Source organism: Anoplophora glabripennis, unplaced genomic scaffold (genome assembly GCF_000390285.2).
Source record: "Anoplophora glabripennis isolate ALB-LARVAE unplaced genomic scaffold, Agla_2.0 scaffold900, whole genome shotgun sequence".
NCBI classification, from domain to species: domain Eukaryota; kingdom Metazoa; phylum Arthropoda; class Insecta; order Coleoptera; family Cerambycidae; genus Anoplophora; species Anoplophora glabripennis.
Genome location: NW_019416993.1, coordinates 17,732 through 35,848, shown reverse-complemented (window position 1 = coordinate 35,848; position 18,117 = coordinate 17,732). Strand labels below are relative to the sequence as shown.

The window sequence follows — 18,117 nt, the reverse complement described above, 5'->3', positions numbered from 1 at the left end:
GATCTTTTAAAGACGAACAAAAAAGTATTTTACCATTTCTCTGCAGAACCGTCAGAAAAAAAATTACAGTCGAAAAACACGAATTTCTACTAAAACGAAGACTTTTAAACAATGTCGCCCTCCTTTTCCAGCGTGCGAATATGCTACATATTATTCTACACTATTCTTACTATCTGCTCACAAAAAATCAGCCTGAACGAAGAATTATGCATGCATGCCGCTATATTTGCTGGTCTATAAAGTGTTCCTGTGATCATCAGTTTTCAGCCGACTATGGATTCATTTAAAAAAAAAGATCAAATTTAAGAAAATAGCATAATGCATGCACTGGTTTTTATAATCACGTTTCACGGTGTCATTATCTCAAAGAGCGAATGTACATTTTTAAAAAATATAAACTCAATGGGCAACCTATCAGATCTTCTCAGTAAAACAAATTGAACAAAATTCGAAGTATGTTGCCGAAATGTTACACGACAATGAGCATTGTTAGAGATAAAATTTTGTGCTCTGGTTCCATATACAGGGTGTCCCCATTAAAACTTCCCAGCTGGAAAATATCGAAATTAAAAAAACTTCAATTTTCTTTTCAAGGGGGGCACGTGATGGCGTAAGTTTTGGTGTCATTTTAAAGCTTTTTCAATTCTGCTCAAGATGACATACAACTTTTAAATTTTGGTTTGAATATGACGATAGAATCGTCACTTAAAGAATAAGATAAATTATCAACGTATGGAAGAATGTTATTTTATTAAATGTTCAGATTGGTTTCCCTCCGCTTCAATGCAATAATAAAATATTTGCTCCCCTTCCGGACCAATATTTCAAAGCATTCAAGGCAATGGCAACGCTATGAAGTTTATACAAGGAGTGAAGACTCCGTGTTAAAAAAAAGGAGCCATTTATTGGGTCAAGTAATGGCGGCCCGAATGTAAGTAAAGTATGAAAAAGGCGAGCAACAGTATCCCTGGGAGCGAACTTGTAAGCGCAGTTTCGTTACTAGAACTAGGACCCCTAGTCACTGAATTGAATGAGTACCGCCAACCGTCATGTTCGGGCCAAATGTATGTTTGGTTGCATATAGTTATCGATTAGATCTCAAGTTCCAGTACTGCTGTCCACATACGGTACTGTCACAAACTATGCAACCATATATTCAATTCTGTTCTGTCAATCCAAAGACATTAGCATTTAAAACAATGCAAAACAGATATAAGCGAGGTCGCCTATTACCTGACGCTAGGAAGTATAAATGCGGCCTAGAAAGTCTAATATACTAGATATCTATTCTCCATTCCTTGTTTGTCTACACTCTATAGTTCTGTGGTTGACTGTCTTCGTCTATCATCTATAATGGTATTTATATTTATATGTTTTGTTGATTTTTTGTTTTGTCTAGGTCTTTATCACATACTTCTATCTGGGATAGAAGTATGCGGTCTTTATAAAAACCCTTCAAGCATATATTACTGGAAGCAACGGCCCAGTGGCCGAGAGTACATACATATAGCGGAGGTTGTGTGTGTGAGAGAGAGATATATATATAGGAGGGTATATGTAATATCTCTCTCGCTCTCTCTGGCAGCATGCGATTGGTTCTGCCGTGAACAGCTGCTTCTGTCGTTGACAGGGGGAGAAGACGATAGCCAATCGCATGCTGATAGAGAGAGATAGCACATCCCATCCTTTACCTCTCTCTCTCTAAACCTCCACTACGTTCTCGGCCATTGTCATTTTACCTCCAGTGCTCTAAGGTTTTGTCAGTTTTGTGGTCTAATATTTGATTTGTTATTGGTCTGTGGTCTAATACGTTTTTTGGCTGTTCATTTTAATTGTATAGTTAGCAATTACAATATTTCAGAAAAATGAATGAAGTAGAAAAATTAGAGTACCTTTCATTAGTTTCTAAAGTATGTACCGAGCTGGAAAATCATTTAGGAATGAACGATAAAGATTTAGGTAATTTTCGTAACTAAATAGTGTAGTTGTAGAGGTTATATTTTTACATTAACTTTTCCGTTTTAGCTGAATTTATAATACACCTATCGGAAAAAAATAATACACCCGACACATTCAAAAAAGCACTAATTGAAAATGGAGCAGAATTTTCAGACTCATTTATGTCCAATCTGTTACGAATTATTCAGCACATGAAACCAAAAAACAAATCGGGTGAAGATCAAAAAGTTCAGGAAAAGGATAGTCTGGCTCAAAAATTTCCAGGGTTAGCCATTCCAGATGAACCTCAAAAACCGTTAACTAATTTTGAATTGACGGATGAAAATGACGAGAAAATGACTGATACCGTCGCAGATATAATGGCACAATTTGAGGCACATGCACCTTCCAGTAAAGAGAAGGAAAAACGAGATTCTAGAAAGGAAGGAAGTCAAAGTCCACAGCGTAAAAAAGTTAAGAAAAGCACGAAATCTCCAAGCAGAAGAAGGAGATCAAGAAGTAGATCTTACCAGAGAGACAGTAAAAGAAATAGATCTAGATCTAAAGACAGGAGGAGCAGAAGGGAACGTGAGCAACGTGATGGTCGCAATAGATCGAGACATCGGCAAAGATCCAGGGAGAGATCAAGAAGTAGGTCAAGGGATAAGAGAAAAGATCACTTTAACAGGAGACATAATCATGACAGAGGCAGTCCAGAATTGGAGGAGGATCCGATTACAGGAAAGGTATTGCTTTCGGAATAGTATTAGTAAATTCTAATTCATTAAACTTTTTCTGATTAATATGATTTATTTTAAGATTTACATGGGCAAAGTGACAAATATTGTTCCGTTTGGATGTTTTGTACAGTTAGAGGGACTAAGAAAAAAATGGGAAGGTCTGGTGCATATCTCACAACTTCGAGCAGAAGGTAGAGTAACCAATGTTTCAGAAGTAAGCAGAGTTAAGGTAAGGCACATTTTTTTAATCGACATTTGGCAGTAGTACGGATCATTATCGATAATTTTAGTGTGTGATTAAATCATTTTTATTGATGAATATAAATAATGTTTATTATGAATGACGACTGTGATTATATCCTTAACTGTATCACTAATATTGCGAGACATTAAGAACATGCATTTTGAAGTTGTTAAAATATTAACGACGATGTTTAATTTGTAAAAAGAGATTTAGTATTGTTCTAATCGCTGATTTAATAAAAAGAAAAGAAGAAATTCAAGCTTATATACAATATAGTGTCTGTCGGCATGAATTTCCTAGATATTGATCAAGATATGCTTTATTTACACTGTGATTTAGGATTATTTTATAATTTCTTATACAAAATAGACCTTTCTGAGTAACTTTCTATTACAATAATAAATTCACATATTTGTAATGTTGATTCGTTAAATACTGACTTACCGTAAATAGAGATTTGTTCCTAATTTTATTGCATTTTAAACTGTGTTTAAATAAACAATTTGTTTCTGTAATACGGCCTATTAAGATACGAATTTTGAGAACACTCAAAACAAAAACATACCTTTCAAAGTTGTAATACCGACGATATTTTGTAGGTAAAAGTTCTTTCGGTAACGGGACAGAAGGTATCGCTTACAATGAAAGACGTGTGCCAGATAACTGGAAAAGACTTGAACCCACTGTCCCACATCCTGACAGAAAGAGAAGACAAAGACAGGAATCCCGACAGACCCATAACCAGTAGCACTTCCGTTCTCAGGTTGCCGGTAGGTACGGACGAGGGAGAAGATGATTCAAGGAAACGCGTGACGAGAATATCGAGCCCAGAAAGATGGGAAATAAAGCAGATGATCTCCTCGGGTTGTATAGATAAAAGCGAGTTGCCCGATTTCGATGAAGAAACCGGTCTTCTTCCGAAAGATGAAGATGGCGGCGAGGCTGACATTGAAATAGAATTGGTTGAAGATGAACCACCTTTCTTGCAAGGTAACCATTTATCATGTACTCGATTATTTCTAACGAGCGTTCAAATAAAAACGTGGTCGAAGTTGGCTCTGACACATTGGACGTAGGGAGTAGCTTATAGCGACCAACTTAACCTCATTTCTACGAGCTGTATAGCAGCTGTCAGTTTCAATAACGTTAATGACTGTATAACTTTATTTTAAAGAATAATCGTGATAATAATAAACAATTAAAGAAGCTGCGGAAAGTGTCCCCCTCCTTGTTCCAAGCACTTTTCACACCTGTTCCTCAAAGAATTAAAGACATTTTCTAAGATGCCCGGGGTATTGTTAATTTCATGAATCTTGTCTATAAGTCGAGCCTGCAGATCGTTTAAATCAGGAATAGGCAGTTCAAAAATAGTGTTTTTAAGGTAAGGCCACNAGAAGTAGGTCAAGGGATAAGAGAAAAGATCACTTTAACAGGAGACATAATCATGACAGAGGCAGTCCAGAATTGGAGGAGGATCCGATTACAGGAAAGGTATTGCTTTCGGAATAGTATTAGTAAATTCTAATTCATTAAACTTTTTCTGATTAATATGATTTATTTTAAGATTTACATGGGCAAAGTGACAAATATTGTTCCGTTTGGATGTTTTGTACAGTTAGAGGGACTAAGAAAAAAATGGGAAGGTCTGGTGCATATCTCACAACTTCGAGCAGAAGGTAGAGTAACCAATGTTTCAGAAGTTGTGTCTAGAGGAAGCAGAGTTAAGGTAAGGCACATTTTTTTAATCGACATTTGGCAGTAGTACGGATCATTATCGATAATTTTAGTGTGTGATTAAATCATTTTTATTGATGAATATAAATAATGTTTATTATGAATGACGAGTGTGATTATATCCTTAACTGTATCACTAATATTGCGAGACATTAAGAACATGCATTTTGAAGTTGTTAAAATATTAACGACGATGTTTAATTTGTAAAAAGGAATTTAGTATTGTTCTAATCACTGATTTAATAAAATGAAAAGAAGAAAGTCAAGCTTATAGACAATATAGTGTCTGTCGGCATGAATTTCCTAGATATTGATTAAGATATGCTTTATTTACACTGTGATTTAGGATTATTTTATAATTTCTTATACAAAATAGACCTTTCTGAGTAACTTTCTATTACAATAATAAATTCACATATTTGTAATGTTTATTCGTTAAATACTGACTTACCGTAAATAGAGATTTGTTCCTAATTTTATTGCATTTTAAACTGTGTTTAAATAAACAATTTGTTTCTGTAATACGGCCTATTAAGATACGAATTTTGAGAACACTCAAAACAAAAACATACCTTTCAAAGTTGTAATACCGACGATATTTTGTAGGTAAAAGTTCTTTCGGTAACGGGACAGAAGGTGTCGCTTACAATGAAAGACGTGTGCCAGATAACTGGAAAAGACTTGAACCCACTGTCCCACATCCTGACAGAAAGAGAAGACAAAGACAGGAATCCCGACAGACCCATAACCAGTAGCACTTCCGTTCTCAGGTTGCCGGTAGGTACGGACGAGGGAGAAGATGATTCAAGGAAACGCGTGACGAGAATATCGAGCCCAGAAAGATGGGAAATAAAGCAGATGATCTCCTCGGGTTGTATAGATAAAAGCGAGTTGCCCGATTTCGATGAAGAAACCGGCCTTCTTCCGAAAGACGAAGATGGCGGCGAGGCTGACATTGAAATAGAATTGGTTGAAGATGAACCACCTTTCTTGCAAGGTAACCATTTATCATGTACTCGATTATTTCTATTTTCTACTGATAATAATGAAAATGTTCTCAATGTGTATTTGAGAATATTCACAAATGCGTGCGCATAAATAAACCATAGTACAAAAATGTTTTCTTCAGAAACACAAAAGAGAAAATTTTTTTTTACCTTTTTAAATATTGCTTTTGTAAATAAATATTGAAAAATGGAACATTTAAGAGCATTTTCTGGAAATTTTGAGAATATTCAGCATTTTTACAAGAGTTCGAGAATAATCCAAAATGTTTATTAAAAGTCTACATAAAAAATAATTGATTATTTTTTACATGTTTTTTCTAAAAGTTGTCACTGTAAGGGTTAATTTGAAATGTTTAGTTTAATATTTGAAATTATAATTTTTTTTTGCCACTAGCCCACAAAATTATTGTTTTTAGGTCACGGCCGGGCCCTCCACGATTTGAGTCCCGTACGTATTGTAAAGAATCCCGACGGCTCCCTGGCCCAGGCAGCTATGATGCAATCGGCTCTGGCTAAGGAAAGACGAGAACAAAAAATGTTACAGAGAGAACAAGAGGTCGATTCGCAGCCTTCGGGCAAAAACAAAAGTTGGATAGACCCCTTGCCCGAGGAGGAGTACAAGAGCACCTCGGCGCGAGGAATTGGACTGCAGTCGCAGGATTTACCGGAATGGAAGAAGCACGTCATCGGCGGCAAGAAATCGTCGTTCGGGAAAAAAACCAATTTGAGCATAATAGAACAGAGGCAGTCCTTGCCCATTTACAAATTAAAAGAAGAGCTGCGCAAGGCGGTGACGGACAATCAAATTTTGATAGTTATCGGAGAAACCGGTTCCGGAAAAACGACCCAAATCACCCAATATTTGGCAGAAGCGGGTTTTACCTCGAGGGGCAAGATCGGCTGCACGCAGCCTCGTCGAGTGGCGGCGATGTCGGTGGCGAAACGGGTGGCGGAAGAATTCGGTTGCAGGTTGGGGCAGGAAGTGGGCTATACCATACGTTTCGAGGACTGCACCAGTCCCGAAACTATAATTAAATACATGACGGACGGCATGTTGCTGAGAGAATGCCTCATGGATTTGGATCTTAAACAGTATTCGGTTATTATGCTCGACGAGGCCCACGAACGCACGATACACACCGACGTCTTGTTCGGCCTCCTAAAGCAGGCGGTTACGAAAAGAGCAGAGTTAAAACTGATCGTAACGTCGGCCACCTTGGACGCCGTCAAGTTTTCTCAGTATTTCTTCGAGGCTCCGATCTTCACGATACCGGGACGAACGTTTCCCGTGGAGGTGTTGTACACGAAAGAGCCGGAAACCGATTACTTGGACGCCAGTCTGATAACTGTGATGCAGATTCATCTGAGGGAACCCCCGGGTGATATACTTTTGTTTTTGACCGGTCAGGAAGAGATCGATACGGCCTGCGAGATATTGTACGAAAGAATGAAGTCTTTAGGTAAGATTTTTAACTTATTTTATGGTCCTTGTTAGAAGCTGTTTTGATACAATGTTTATATAGGGTGATTCACAGCTTAACCAAAAACATTTGGGAATAGATGCGTCGTGAAAGATGTAGTCAATTTTGTAAACAAATTTTTTACATCACTGGGTTACTGTAGTGTCTAGCGTCATATGTGCTGTACACAAAGCGCTCTCTCCACGTTGCCTAAGGCGATTCCGAAATACTGAAATCCGATTTTAGTACATATTAACGTTTTTGTGATAGTGTTTACATTAGTTTTTCAAGTGTCAAAGATGGCTATATGTATAGCAACTCAAGAGTTGATGGATATCGTTTTAATTTATGGTTAAGCAAGTAAACTGTTATGGCTAAGCATACGTTGTCATATTATATATATTACTAGTGGACCTGACAGACGTTGTCCTCTTCAAACGTTAAATTAATTTAAAAAACATTATCTATGAGATCAAATTGTGAATCTAAACCATTCTCGAATCCACTTGAACACACACAAAAAATTTCATCAAAATCGGTCCAACCGTTTAGGACGAGTTCAGTGACATACACATGAACAGAAGAATAATATAAAGATATGTCAAATTATTTTATTAATTAAAACCACACATTAATTTTATTAATTAATAACGATAGCGACAAAAGTAGTTGAATTTGCCGATATAAAATAGGTGTTATAAAATTTTATTTATTTCATTCCTTGGGAAAGAAATTCTTTCAATTTTTTGTCCATTTATTTTTTATTAAACTTTGCTGTCTTGCCGGTCGTCGACTGCATGCTTTGCATTAAAAAAAATTTTTTTGGGTAAGTTCCAATCACCCTGTATATTTTTTTCTTTGTTGGAGGGTGACACGAAAATGTGTAATAAATTAAGGAGCATTATTTCTCGACCAAATTAAGAATATTCTTTTTACGTAAACGTTTATTCTTATGAGTTACAGAATGCTAGTTTTCAAAAGTTTTTATTTGTTATTGAAATTGGAAAGTGCGTTGTAACACAACGATGCCATATCGAACTGCTGTTCGTGACGTCACTGGTACAATTCAATGCAGTTGGGCCATGTAGCTCGTAGAGTAGTTGTTTACCGTAATATCTTCAGTTAAAAATCTTGTCTGTGACTTTTTAGGTCCTGATGTTCCCGAACTGATTATTTTGCCGGTGTATTCGGCTTTACCTTCGGAAATGCAAACGAGGATATTCGAACCGGCTCCCCCCGGCAGCCGTAAGGTGGTCATCGCTACCAATATCGCCGAAACCTCCTTAACCATCGATGGCATATTTTACGTAGTTGATCCTGGATTTGTAAAACAGAAAGTATACAACTCTAAGACCGGAATGGATTCCTTAGTAGTTACGCCAATATCCCAGGTAAATATTTTCTCTCGTGAAATGGATCATGATAAAAACTTGGACCACACTTGCCCTGTTGATTTTGCAATTATGTTTCTGAATAATAATAATAATGATAATAATAATAATAATGGTCGATTGTATTTCAGAAAGCGTCATTTCAATTTCGTTTAGTAAATATAATATCGTAAAGTGTTGTTTGTATTTCAGAATAGTCGCTTTAGTTTCGGAATATGTCAATAGTATTTGAGAAAGCTGAAATTATTTTTTATTTTAATTTTTATTGCATATACGGTAACGTACTATGTAGATTTCCAATCGGAACACAGTTCTATTGGCATGTATACTAGGGTGGGTCAAAAAATCGACTATTCTTTTTTACTTTGTACTCTGAAAAATAGACACTCTAGACACCTCTAGAAAATTCTCTCCAGATATGAGCTCTTAATTTTAATAGGAAAGTCTTCCGCTTTACAGTTTTCCATTTTTTTCCTCAGTATTAGAAAGAAAATATATCTCTCTATCAACTGCTTGTTAAAAATATCTCTCCTCATATGCTTGTAGGAAATTGAACGCTCTACAAAATAGGTCTCTTACAATTTTTTCCTAAACCTCACGGTTTAAAAGATGTTAAAGGTTGAAGTTTGATTAATTTAAGACAAATTTCTGTTTTCCTTGTGAATTTTATAACTCGTTAACAAAAAATCATTATGAAATGCGGAATTCATAGTGTTCTAGGAAGTTAACTGCTCTACAAAAATGGTCTCTTATGATTAGTCGATTAAATAAAGCGTTCAAAAGATATTCATCGTCAAACTTCAATGCACGCCAATTTTAACAGTTTTTGATTAATAATTCGGAAAATTTCAATTTATTTTATAAGTGTCAGGGAAATTTATACAAATTTGAGTTTCTATGAACAGAGAAATGTTTTAAACTATTTTTCTAGTTTTTTTTAGTCGTAAGCATGTTTGGTTACATCGAAAAAAATTAGTGCATTATTTCTGACTGAGAGTCAATGATTCATTAAATCTTGAAAAAATAACATTTTTGTTAGAAATTTATTATGAAAAGTATTAATCTTAAAAAAAAAATGTTCAATGTGTTATTATCGGTCGATAGCCGCACGGGTTAAGGCGTCAGTACTTAAATCGTGTGCAAATTTCTGCCCGGGTTCGATTCCCGCGGCTATGCTTGTACGGAGGATTGGCACCCTCTGTGTAAGTATGGTAGGGTGGAAGAATGTAGGCTTGGGTCAATGATGAGAAATTGACACCGGTTGGGCACAAATGCGGCCTGCCTAATAATAAATTCCGCTTCCTCTCCCGCACAAGTCTCCGACTTATGGTCTAATTCTCGTAGTTAGAATGAGGAGTAGAGATATTATTATTATTATTATTATTATTAAAAAGTTTTTTTATTTCATTATCAAGTGAGTTATAAAATTTCAAACATTTTGGTTTTGTGCTGATTTTTTTTTTTTTAAACTTTTTTGTAATTTTAACCATTGAGTATGATAGCGAAGAATTTTTTTGACTGCATTAGGACCTTCACTAGCTGGAATCTAATTTTTTTTCACAGTTCAATAACTTAGTCAACTGAATTTTTAGCACTTTGAATGAACACTTTAAAACTTTCAGTTGATAGAATAATACACTCATAACCTTTTTCACTGTTGGTAACTTACATTCCAAAATTTTTTGCATAGATATACGGATCAAACGAATTTCCTTATCCATTATAGGTTAATTAATAATAAATAAATTTATGTAGTGATTATAAGACTTATATAATAAACTCAAACAGAAGTAATGAAATTCAAAACAAAAATCCCCTAGAACGAAAAATTTTATGTATATTTTGTGGAAAAATGTTTTGAAATACGTTCTGAACACACGCTTTCAAACAAACATAACAACACGATCAGGATTTATAAAAATATTATCAGAATAAAAGTTTCAAATAAATTTTCGAACAAGGAATTTCTCTATAATGATTACTTTTACGATAGAAACTCAAATTTGTATAAATTTCCCTGAAACTCGTAAACTAAATTGAAATTTTCCGAATTATTAATCAAAAACTGTTAAAATTGGCGTGCATTGAAGTTTGACGATGAATATCTTTTAAACGCTTTATTTAATCGACTAATCATAAGAGACCATTTTTGTAGAGCAGTTAATTTCCTACAAAACTATGAATTGCGCATTTCATAAAGATTTTTTGTTAACGAGTTATAAAATTCATAAGCGAAACAGAAATTTATCTTAAAATAATCAATCTTCAACCTTTAATATCCTTTAAACGATGAGGTTTACGAAAAAATTGCAAGAGAACTTTTTTGTAGAGTGTTCAATTTCCTACAAGCATATGAGAGATATTTTTAATGAACAGTTGATAGAGAGATATGAATTTTTTTTTCTAATACTGAGGAAAAAATGGAAAACTGTAAGTAAAAAAAAAAATAGACGATTTTTTTGACCCACCCTAAATTGTATACGTGTTTCTTTAAACGGACGGGGTACTCATCCAGAGTAATCGTTTCCTGCAATATATCAATGAAAAAAATTTAAATGTCTGAATACAAAATTTGTGCTGTGAAGTCGTAATAGTATTTGCTTGAGGTTTGGTAACAAAATTATGTAATTATAAAAGTTCTAGTCATTCTAAAATGTCGCTTATATGAAAATTTATAATTTTGTTTCTGAAAAAAACGACTATTATGAACTCTGAAATAGGGACTAGTATATAAAATTCAAATTACATTTTCTGAAATACATCTGAAAAAAAATGTACTCAGTTTTAATCTATGAGACTTCAAGAGCAGATAGTACAATGGAAAATAATGGTACTTTGTCTTGTCACATAAACTTATTTTGAAATCTTAACTGTTTTCGAGATACATGCTCTTAACAGTTAAAAAAAATATTCATCTACTGTAAATATCTTCTGAAATAATAGAGGTATTTGAACTAAATTTGGTGTAGGTTATGTCTCCATAAAATACTGTAATATCAAGACTTTTGGCCAACCAGTGGCGGAGATACGAGAATCTCATTTGACTATAAAAAAAAATAGTATGCAAAGTAATAAAATTGATTATATTTTCTGACAAAGACAAAAATTGTTTCTTACATTTTGTCGATATCTGTCTGTTTTACGGCAAATTGGATTTCTTTTTTTCATTTCAAATTAATCATGTGCTAACGGATTTTTTAACAGATATCGAAAAATGTAAGAGGTATTTTTTGTCCCATTGGCATGCTTTTTCAGAAAAAATAATTAATTATTACTTTACACAGGACCGTATTATTATTATTTTTTATAATATAGTCGAATGGGTTTCCCATATTTCCAGCACTGGTTGCACAAATGTCTTGATATTACAGTATTTTATGGAAACTTGACCCTATACAGGGTGTCCCGAAATTCATGCAACAAAATTTGGTCACAGATTCCTAGGACAAATTTAGGGGACCCGTATTTTTTCTTTTTGCCAAGTGGCCCCCTCTTTCGGAGTTACAGCCCCCCTGAAGTCTGCCCCTAAGAATAATCTTTTTTTTGTATCTCACAACCCTGTTATACGAGAATCACTAAATTTGGTACACAGGGGTTTTATGACATGTGGAATCTGGTGGTGCTACGTATTTTGGCGGGGAACCCCCTTAAGACAATTTTTTGTAGGCCCCCTTGTCTTTGGAGCCAAAAAAATTTGGTCACATATTTAAATTTCTTAAAACTTATTAGTCCACTAGAAAGCCATTAAATTTAGAAACTTTTTGTCTCTTTATACTTTTTTCGTAAAACGCAATGTTTTCAAATGTCAAAATGTGATCGAATGCATATTGCGTTTTATAAAACAAATATCAAGAGACAAAAAAGTTTCTAAATTCAATGGGTTTCAAGCTAACTAATAATTTTAAATAAATCAAATTTGAGATCAAGTTTTTCTGGTTCCAGACAAGGGGGCCCACGAAAAAATGTCTCAAGTGGGTTTCTCGCCAAAAAGCGTTGCACTGTGAGATTCCACATGTCATAAAACCCCTGTGTACCAAATTTAGTGATTCCCGGACAACATGGTTTGAGATATAAAATAGACTTCTACAGGGGCAGATTTCAGGGGGCTGTAACTCCGAACGAGGGGGCCACTTAGCAAAAAGAAAAAATACGGGTCCCCAATATTTGTCTTAAGAATCTATGACCAAATTTTGTTGCATGAATTTTGGGACACCCTATATAACATACAACAAATTTAGTTGAAATACTTCTATTATTTACAGTAAATGAATTTTTTTCTTAACCATTAACACCCTGTATCTTGAAAACGGTTGAGGTTTCGAAATAAGTTTATATGACAATGTACCATTTTTTTCGTTGTACTATCTGCTCCCGAAGTCTCATAGATTAAAACTGAAACACTCTGTATAACGAGACATTTTCCGTTCTGAGAAAATGTGTTGAGGAGATGAAAAGGAAGAATACTAAAACATAAAATATAAACGTAAAGATAAGTTGTTGATATTCTTCTTTAAAGTTTCGTATTTCATGACGATAAACCTGTTTGTTCTCGTCAAAGACAACATTACAATAGTCTATTTAAAGAAATTTCATTTCTTTATAATATTTTCGAAACTACGAAAGATAGTCCTCAATATATTAAACATCTCTCATTTTCAGGCCCAAGCCAAGCAAAGAGCCGGTCGCGCGGGGCGTACCGGTCCAGGGAAGTGTTATAGGTTATACACGGAGAGGGCGTATAGGGACGAAATGTTGCCGACGCCGGTACCCGAGATTCAACGAACAAACCTGGCCACTACGGTGTTGCAATTGAAGACCATGGGTATTAACGATCTCTTGCACTTCGATTTCATGGACGCCCCTCCCGTTGAATCTCTTATTATGGCCCTGGAACAGCTGCATTCTCTGTCGGCTTTGGACGACGAAGGTTTGCTGACTAGACTAGGGAGGAGGGTAAATATACTTTTTTCATTTACTTTAGAAATATTGGGTGTTTCGGATAATAGTCCAAGCATTAAAGAGAAATGCTTACAGTAATTATTACCTGGACAAAAAAAATATGACCGTATAGAAAATTAAATTTTAAATTGAGATTCTTGTTCTTTAACCCTTTCAATGCTCCAGACGTATATATTCGCTAAAAATTTATAGGGCTCAAACTGCTCCAGACGGATTAATTCGCATGAATAGTTAAATTGGATCAGGCTGCTCAAACCGTATATATTGACAACCGTGCGCATAGTGACTCGGTTATTGCAATTGGTAAGGCGAATTTTTGCGGGCGAGCTTATACCGATTGTGACAAATATTTTTATGGAAAGAGGTACTGGTAATAGTACCAAGATTGTTCATGTTTCTTTCAGTTTCTATTTAGTACATATACTGTATTTTATTCAAAATAAAATCGTAAAATTTATCGTAAATCGGAATTTAACACAACATAATGTAAAACTATAAGTGGTATAACTGCTCCAGACGTATATATTCGCACGCGATAAACAATCGCGCATGGCGCGGTAGCTACGTTCAGACGTATTGCGCAGCGAAAGGGTTAAACTCTATCCAAAATGGCGAACATGGTTAAAAAAAATAGCAAAGTTGCAAAAAAACGGTTTTTCTAAAATAACTAAAAAAATATAGCACCGATTGAAAAATTTTAAATGAGAAAGTTGTAAATTTTAAAAAGATCTATCGACTGATTTTTTGTAAGTATCGATTGTTTTGTTACTTTTCGAGATATATCTAAAAAATCGTTAAAAATCTCTTTTCTCTTCTTCTATAACTCGTTTACATTTACGTTTCCATATTTGCTATTTACTACAAGCATAGCCCGCCGCAAGCCAAAAAAGAACATTTTTGAAAAATTTAAAAATATTTGTTATTTTTCGAAATATATCGATTTTTTGAAAAAAAGGCGCTCTCGAAAATTGGCTAGATCTCCTCAGCGGGTAGCCCTACAGTGACGATTTTCGGTTTATTTTCTTCGTAAAGTTATATTATCATGCTTTTAAAAAATTTTGACGATTTTATTAATTTTAAGGATCAAAAAATGCCTTTGAAAAAGTTGCACTATTTTTGGATGTTTTTTTCAAATAACTGTTTCAATTTTCATTTTATGAAAATGACTTTTAAAGAAAGAAACTGCTGACATTTTTTCACGAATTTTAAAAAAAATTATGTTTTCTACGACCTTCTTCTGGAGCCGAGATAATTTTTTTATTAAAAAAAAATTTTGAGGACGCAATTAACATTTTTCAGCGATGCGCTTGATGGATATATTTAAAAAAAATAGTAGGAAATGTTTACTTGATTTTTAGTATTAATAATTGAGTAATAAACGTGCAAGCGCTGAGTGTGTCAGCCAGCTGGACCGGACGGAGAAGTAGGGGGAAGCGGCGCACGCTCGCTCTGAAAACTGATGACGTGCAGTCTAAATAGCTCGCGCTTGCAAAATCTTTGATATCTCGGCTTCTGGACCACATACAAAAATTCTTTTGTACTTAATCTGGGGTAGCTAAACACGAATATTACAGTCATTTTCGCCTTATAAGCAAAATAGTCCCGTAAATGTTTAGTTTTTATTTAATTTACATTTTTTTGCATTTAACGTCATTTTAATAATTAATAATATTACAGTAGTTTTTGTGCAATACCTTAATTTTTTTACTTCATTAATCATACTGACATACTTGTTGCTGGCTTTTTAACAATTACTTCATCATTTCAATAATTAATTAATTTTGGTGTAAAATAAGTTTAAAGAATTTAATTTATTTACAAAAATATTTAATAATTGTACAACTATGTACAAAATATCTATAAAATTATTACAATGAAAACTAACAAGTATCCTATATACATAGATAAAATTTTTATCGAATGAAATCCTTCTTTTCTTTGTCGGATTGTCTTTTGATTTATTTTCTTGTTCGTCGTCCATATTTTCGTGAAGAAGTATAATAAAAGAAAAAAAATATATAAGTTAAATAAAAACTAAACATTTACGGGACTATTTTGCTTCTAAGACGAAAATGACTATAATATTCGTGTTTAGCTACCCCAGATTAAGTACAAAAGAATTTTTGTACGTGGTCCAGAAGCCGAAATATCAAAGATTTTGCAAGCGCGAGCCATTTATATTGCACGTCATCAGTTTTCAGAGCGAGCGCGCGCCGCTTCCCCCTACTTCTCCGTCCGGTCCAGCTGACGCACTCAGCGCTTGCACGCTTCAGTTTATTACTCAATTACTAATACTAAAAATCAAGTAAACATATCCTACAATTTTTGTTTTTTTTTTAAATATAAGTATTCTATATTAACCTCCATCAAGCGCAGCGCTGTAAAATGTTAATTACGTCCTCTCGGCTCCAGAAGGTCGTAGAAAAACATTTTTTTTTTAATTTGTGAAAAAATGTCAGCAGTTTCTTTTTTTAAAAGTCGTTCTCATAAAATAAAAATTGAGATAGTTATTTGAAAAAAAACATACCCAAAAGAAGTGCAACATTTTCAGTCATTTTTTGATCCTTAAAATTAATAAAATCGTCAAAATTTTTTAACAGCATGATAATATAACTCTTTACGAAGAAAATAAACCGAAAATCGTTACTGTAGGGCTATCCGCTGAGATGTAGCCAATTTTCGAAAGCGCCTTTTTTTCAAAAAATCAATATATCTAGAAAAATAATTAATATTTTTAAATTTTTCAAAAACGTACTTTTTTGGCTTGCCGTGGGCTATGCTTGCAGTAAATAGCAAATATGGAAACGTAAATGTAGAGTTATAGAAGAAGAGAAAAGAGAAGATTTTGAACGGTTTTTTCGATATATCTCGAAAAGTAACAAAGCAATCGAAAATTACAAAAAATTAAAAAAAAAATCGATGCTATATTTTTTAGTTATTTTAGAAAAACTGTTTTCTGCAACCTTGCGATTTTTTTTAACCATGTTCGCCATTTTGGATCGAGTTTAAAGAACAAGACACTCAATTTAAAATTAAATTTTCTATACGGTCATATTTTTTTTGTCCAGGTAATAATTTCTGCAAATTTAACATTAGTCCGTGACATAATGCTTGGACTATAAGAACTGACAGAGCAGGGGCATGTAGGGAGACCCAAAATATGGAAAAAATCAATAATTATCTCAGTTATACTTGAACTTAGAAAAACCAAATTTGGTAGAAGGTGTGAATCCACCAAGACTATTAATCGACAGTAAGTAAAGTTCAATTGAAGCATTTTAAAAGGTTGATAAGGGATGATGCACCATTAAAATATCTATCAGAATTTTTTAACCCATTTGCGGACTTAAAAAATTATCACTGTATAATCATATTTTCTTCGCAGATGGCCGAATTTCCATTAGAGCCCAACCTTTCCAAGATGCTCATCATGTCGGTGGCGCTGCAGTGTTCCGACGAAATTCTCACGATCGTCAGCATGTTGTCCGTTCAAAACGTTTTCTACAGGCCGAAGGACAAGCAGGCGCTGGCCGACCAGAAGAAGGCGAAATTCAACCAACCGGAGGGGGATCACTTAACACTCCTGGCGGTGTACAACAGCTGGAAGAATAACAAATTTTCAAATGCTTGGTGCTACGAGAACTTTGTGCAAATAAGGACTCTGAAAAGGGCGCAGGATGTGAGAAAGCAGCTGTTGGGGATCATGGACAGGCATAAGCTGGACGTTGTCTCGGCGGAGAGGAACACGGTGAGGGTGCAAAAGGCCATTTGTTCGGGTTTTTTCAGGAATGCCGGTAAAAAAGATCCGCAAGAAGGATACCGGACGTTGGTCGATAGTCAAGTGGTTTATATCCACCCGTCGAGTGCGCTGTTCAATCGTCAGCCCGAGTGGTAAGTAAATTTAATGACTTAAAAGTGAAGCCAGGTTAATTTTTTTTCGTTTCAGGGTAATATATCACGAATTGGTGCAAACCACGAAAGAATATATGAGGGAAGTGACGACCATAGACCCCAAGTGGTTGGTGGAGTTCGCGCCTGCGTTCTTCAAATTTTCCGATCCCACCAAGCTCAGCAAGTTTAAGAAGAACCAAAGGCTCGAACCTTTGTATAACAAGTACGAAGAACCCAATGCTTGGAGAATTTCTAGAGTCAGAAGGAGGAGAAATTAATGTGTTCCTCTCAAGAGCTTTGTAAATAGTGTTATAGTGTAAGTATAGAACAATAAATGTACAGATTTTAAGTATTTACCAGTTTCGTTTTCATAAAAAATTTCCTCAATGTTGCTTTTTAAAAAACGTTCCGGTATTTTGTTCTTGAAGAATTTTCGAGGGTGAGCAGGAATTAAATAATAGTATATTGTGCAATAAGTGCGGTAAGTTGTCTATTGCTTACGAGAGCGGAGTTCACTCTCGCTCACTTCGTTGGTGCACTCATCCGCTCAAGTGTGCAATAGACAACCGCACGAATTGCGCATACTATTTTTTATTACGAATGCAATGAAATCCCAGAGTACAGGGGCGAAGCCCTGGTGGGGTCCGCTTATTTTTATTCAGTTTAAGTTTACATAAATATCATTTAAATATCTCTTTTTAAAAATATTTTCGAGTGTGTAGGTATTTAAATTTTGCGTGTTGGCAATTCGCG

The 18,117-nt window shown here is 34.7% G+C and overlaps 1 protein-coding gene across 3 annotated transcripts; it reads left to right on the top strand.

Annotated features, from left to right (window-relative positions):
* The first annotated feature begins 1,786 nt into the window (after window positions 1–1,786).
* Window positions 1,787–17,720, top strand: LOC108913889 (ATP-dependent RNA helicase DHX8). 3 transcript variants are annotated; one of them, XM_023455785.1, is made up of 11 exons: window positions 1,787–1,959; window positions 2,026–2,634; window positions 3,615–3,666; window positions 4,356–4,413; window positions 4,487–4,648; window positions 5,263–5,653; window positions 6,080–7,123; window positions 8,273–8,514; window positions 13,174–13,467; window positions 16,859–17,364; window positions 17,420–17,720. In XM_023455785.1, the coding sequence occupies exons 1-11, from the start codon at window positions 1,866–1,868 to the stop codon at window positions 17,640–17,642; spliced, it is 3,675 nt and encodes a 1,224-aa protein (XP_023311553.1). In that variant the 5' UTR covers window positions 1,787–1,865; the 3' UTR covers window positions 17,643–17,720. The 3 variants fall into 3 exon arrangements, with proteins under 3 accessions (XP_023311553.1, XP_023311551.1, XP_023311552.1); XM_023455783.1 differs by lacking the exon at window positions 3,615–3,666 and having other exon boundaries at window positions 2,026–2,593; window positions 4,323–4,413; XM_023455784.1 differs by lacking the exons at window positions 3,615–3,666; window positions 4,356–4,413 and having other exon boundaries at window positions 2,026–2,684.
* Window positions 17,721–18,117: the final 397 nt, after the last annotated feature.

Bases quoted from the DNA above. Each gene is read 5' to 3' on its own strand.
- LOC108913889 (XM_023455785.1), top strand. From the start codon at position 1,866: ATGAATGAAGTAGAAAAATTAGAGTACCTTTCATTAGTTTCTAAAGTA. The intron at 8,515-13,173 runs GTAAATATTTTC...TCTCATTTTCAG, and splicing joins TAGTTACGCCAATATCCCAG to GCCCAAGCCAAGCAAAGAGC. The intron at 13,468-16,858 runs GTAAATATACTT...TTTTCTTCGCAG, and splicing joins TGACTAGACTAGGGAGGAGG to ATGGCCGAATTTCCATTAGA.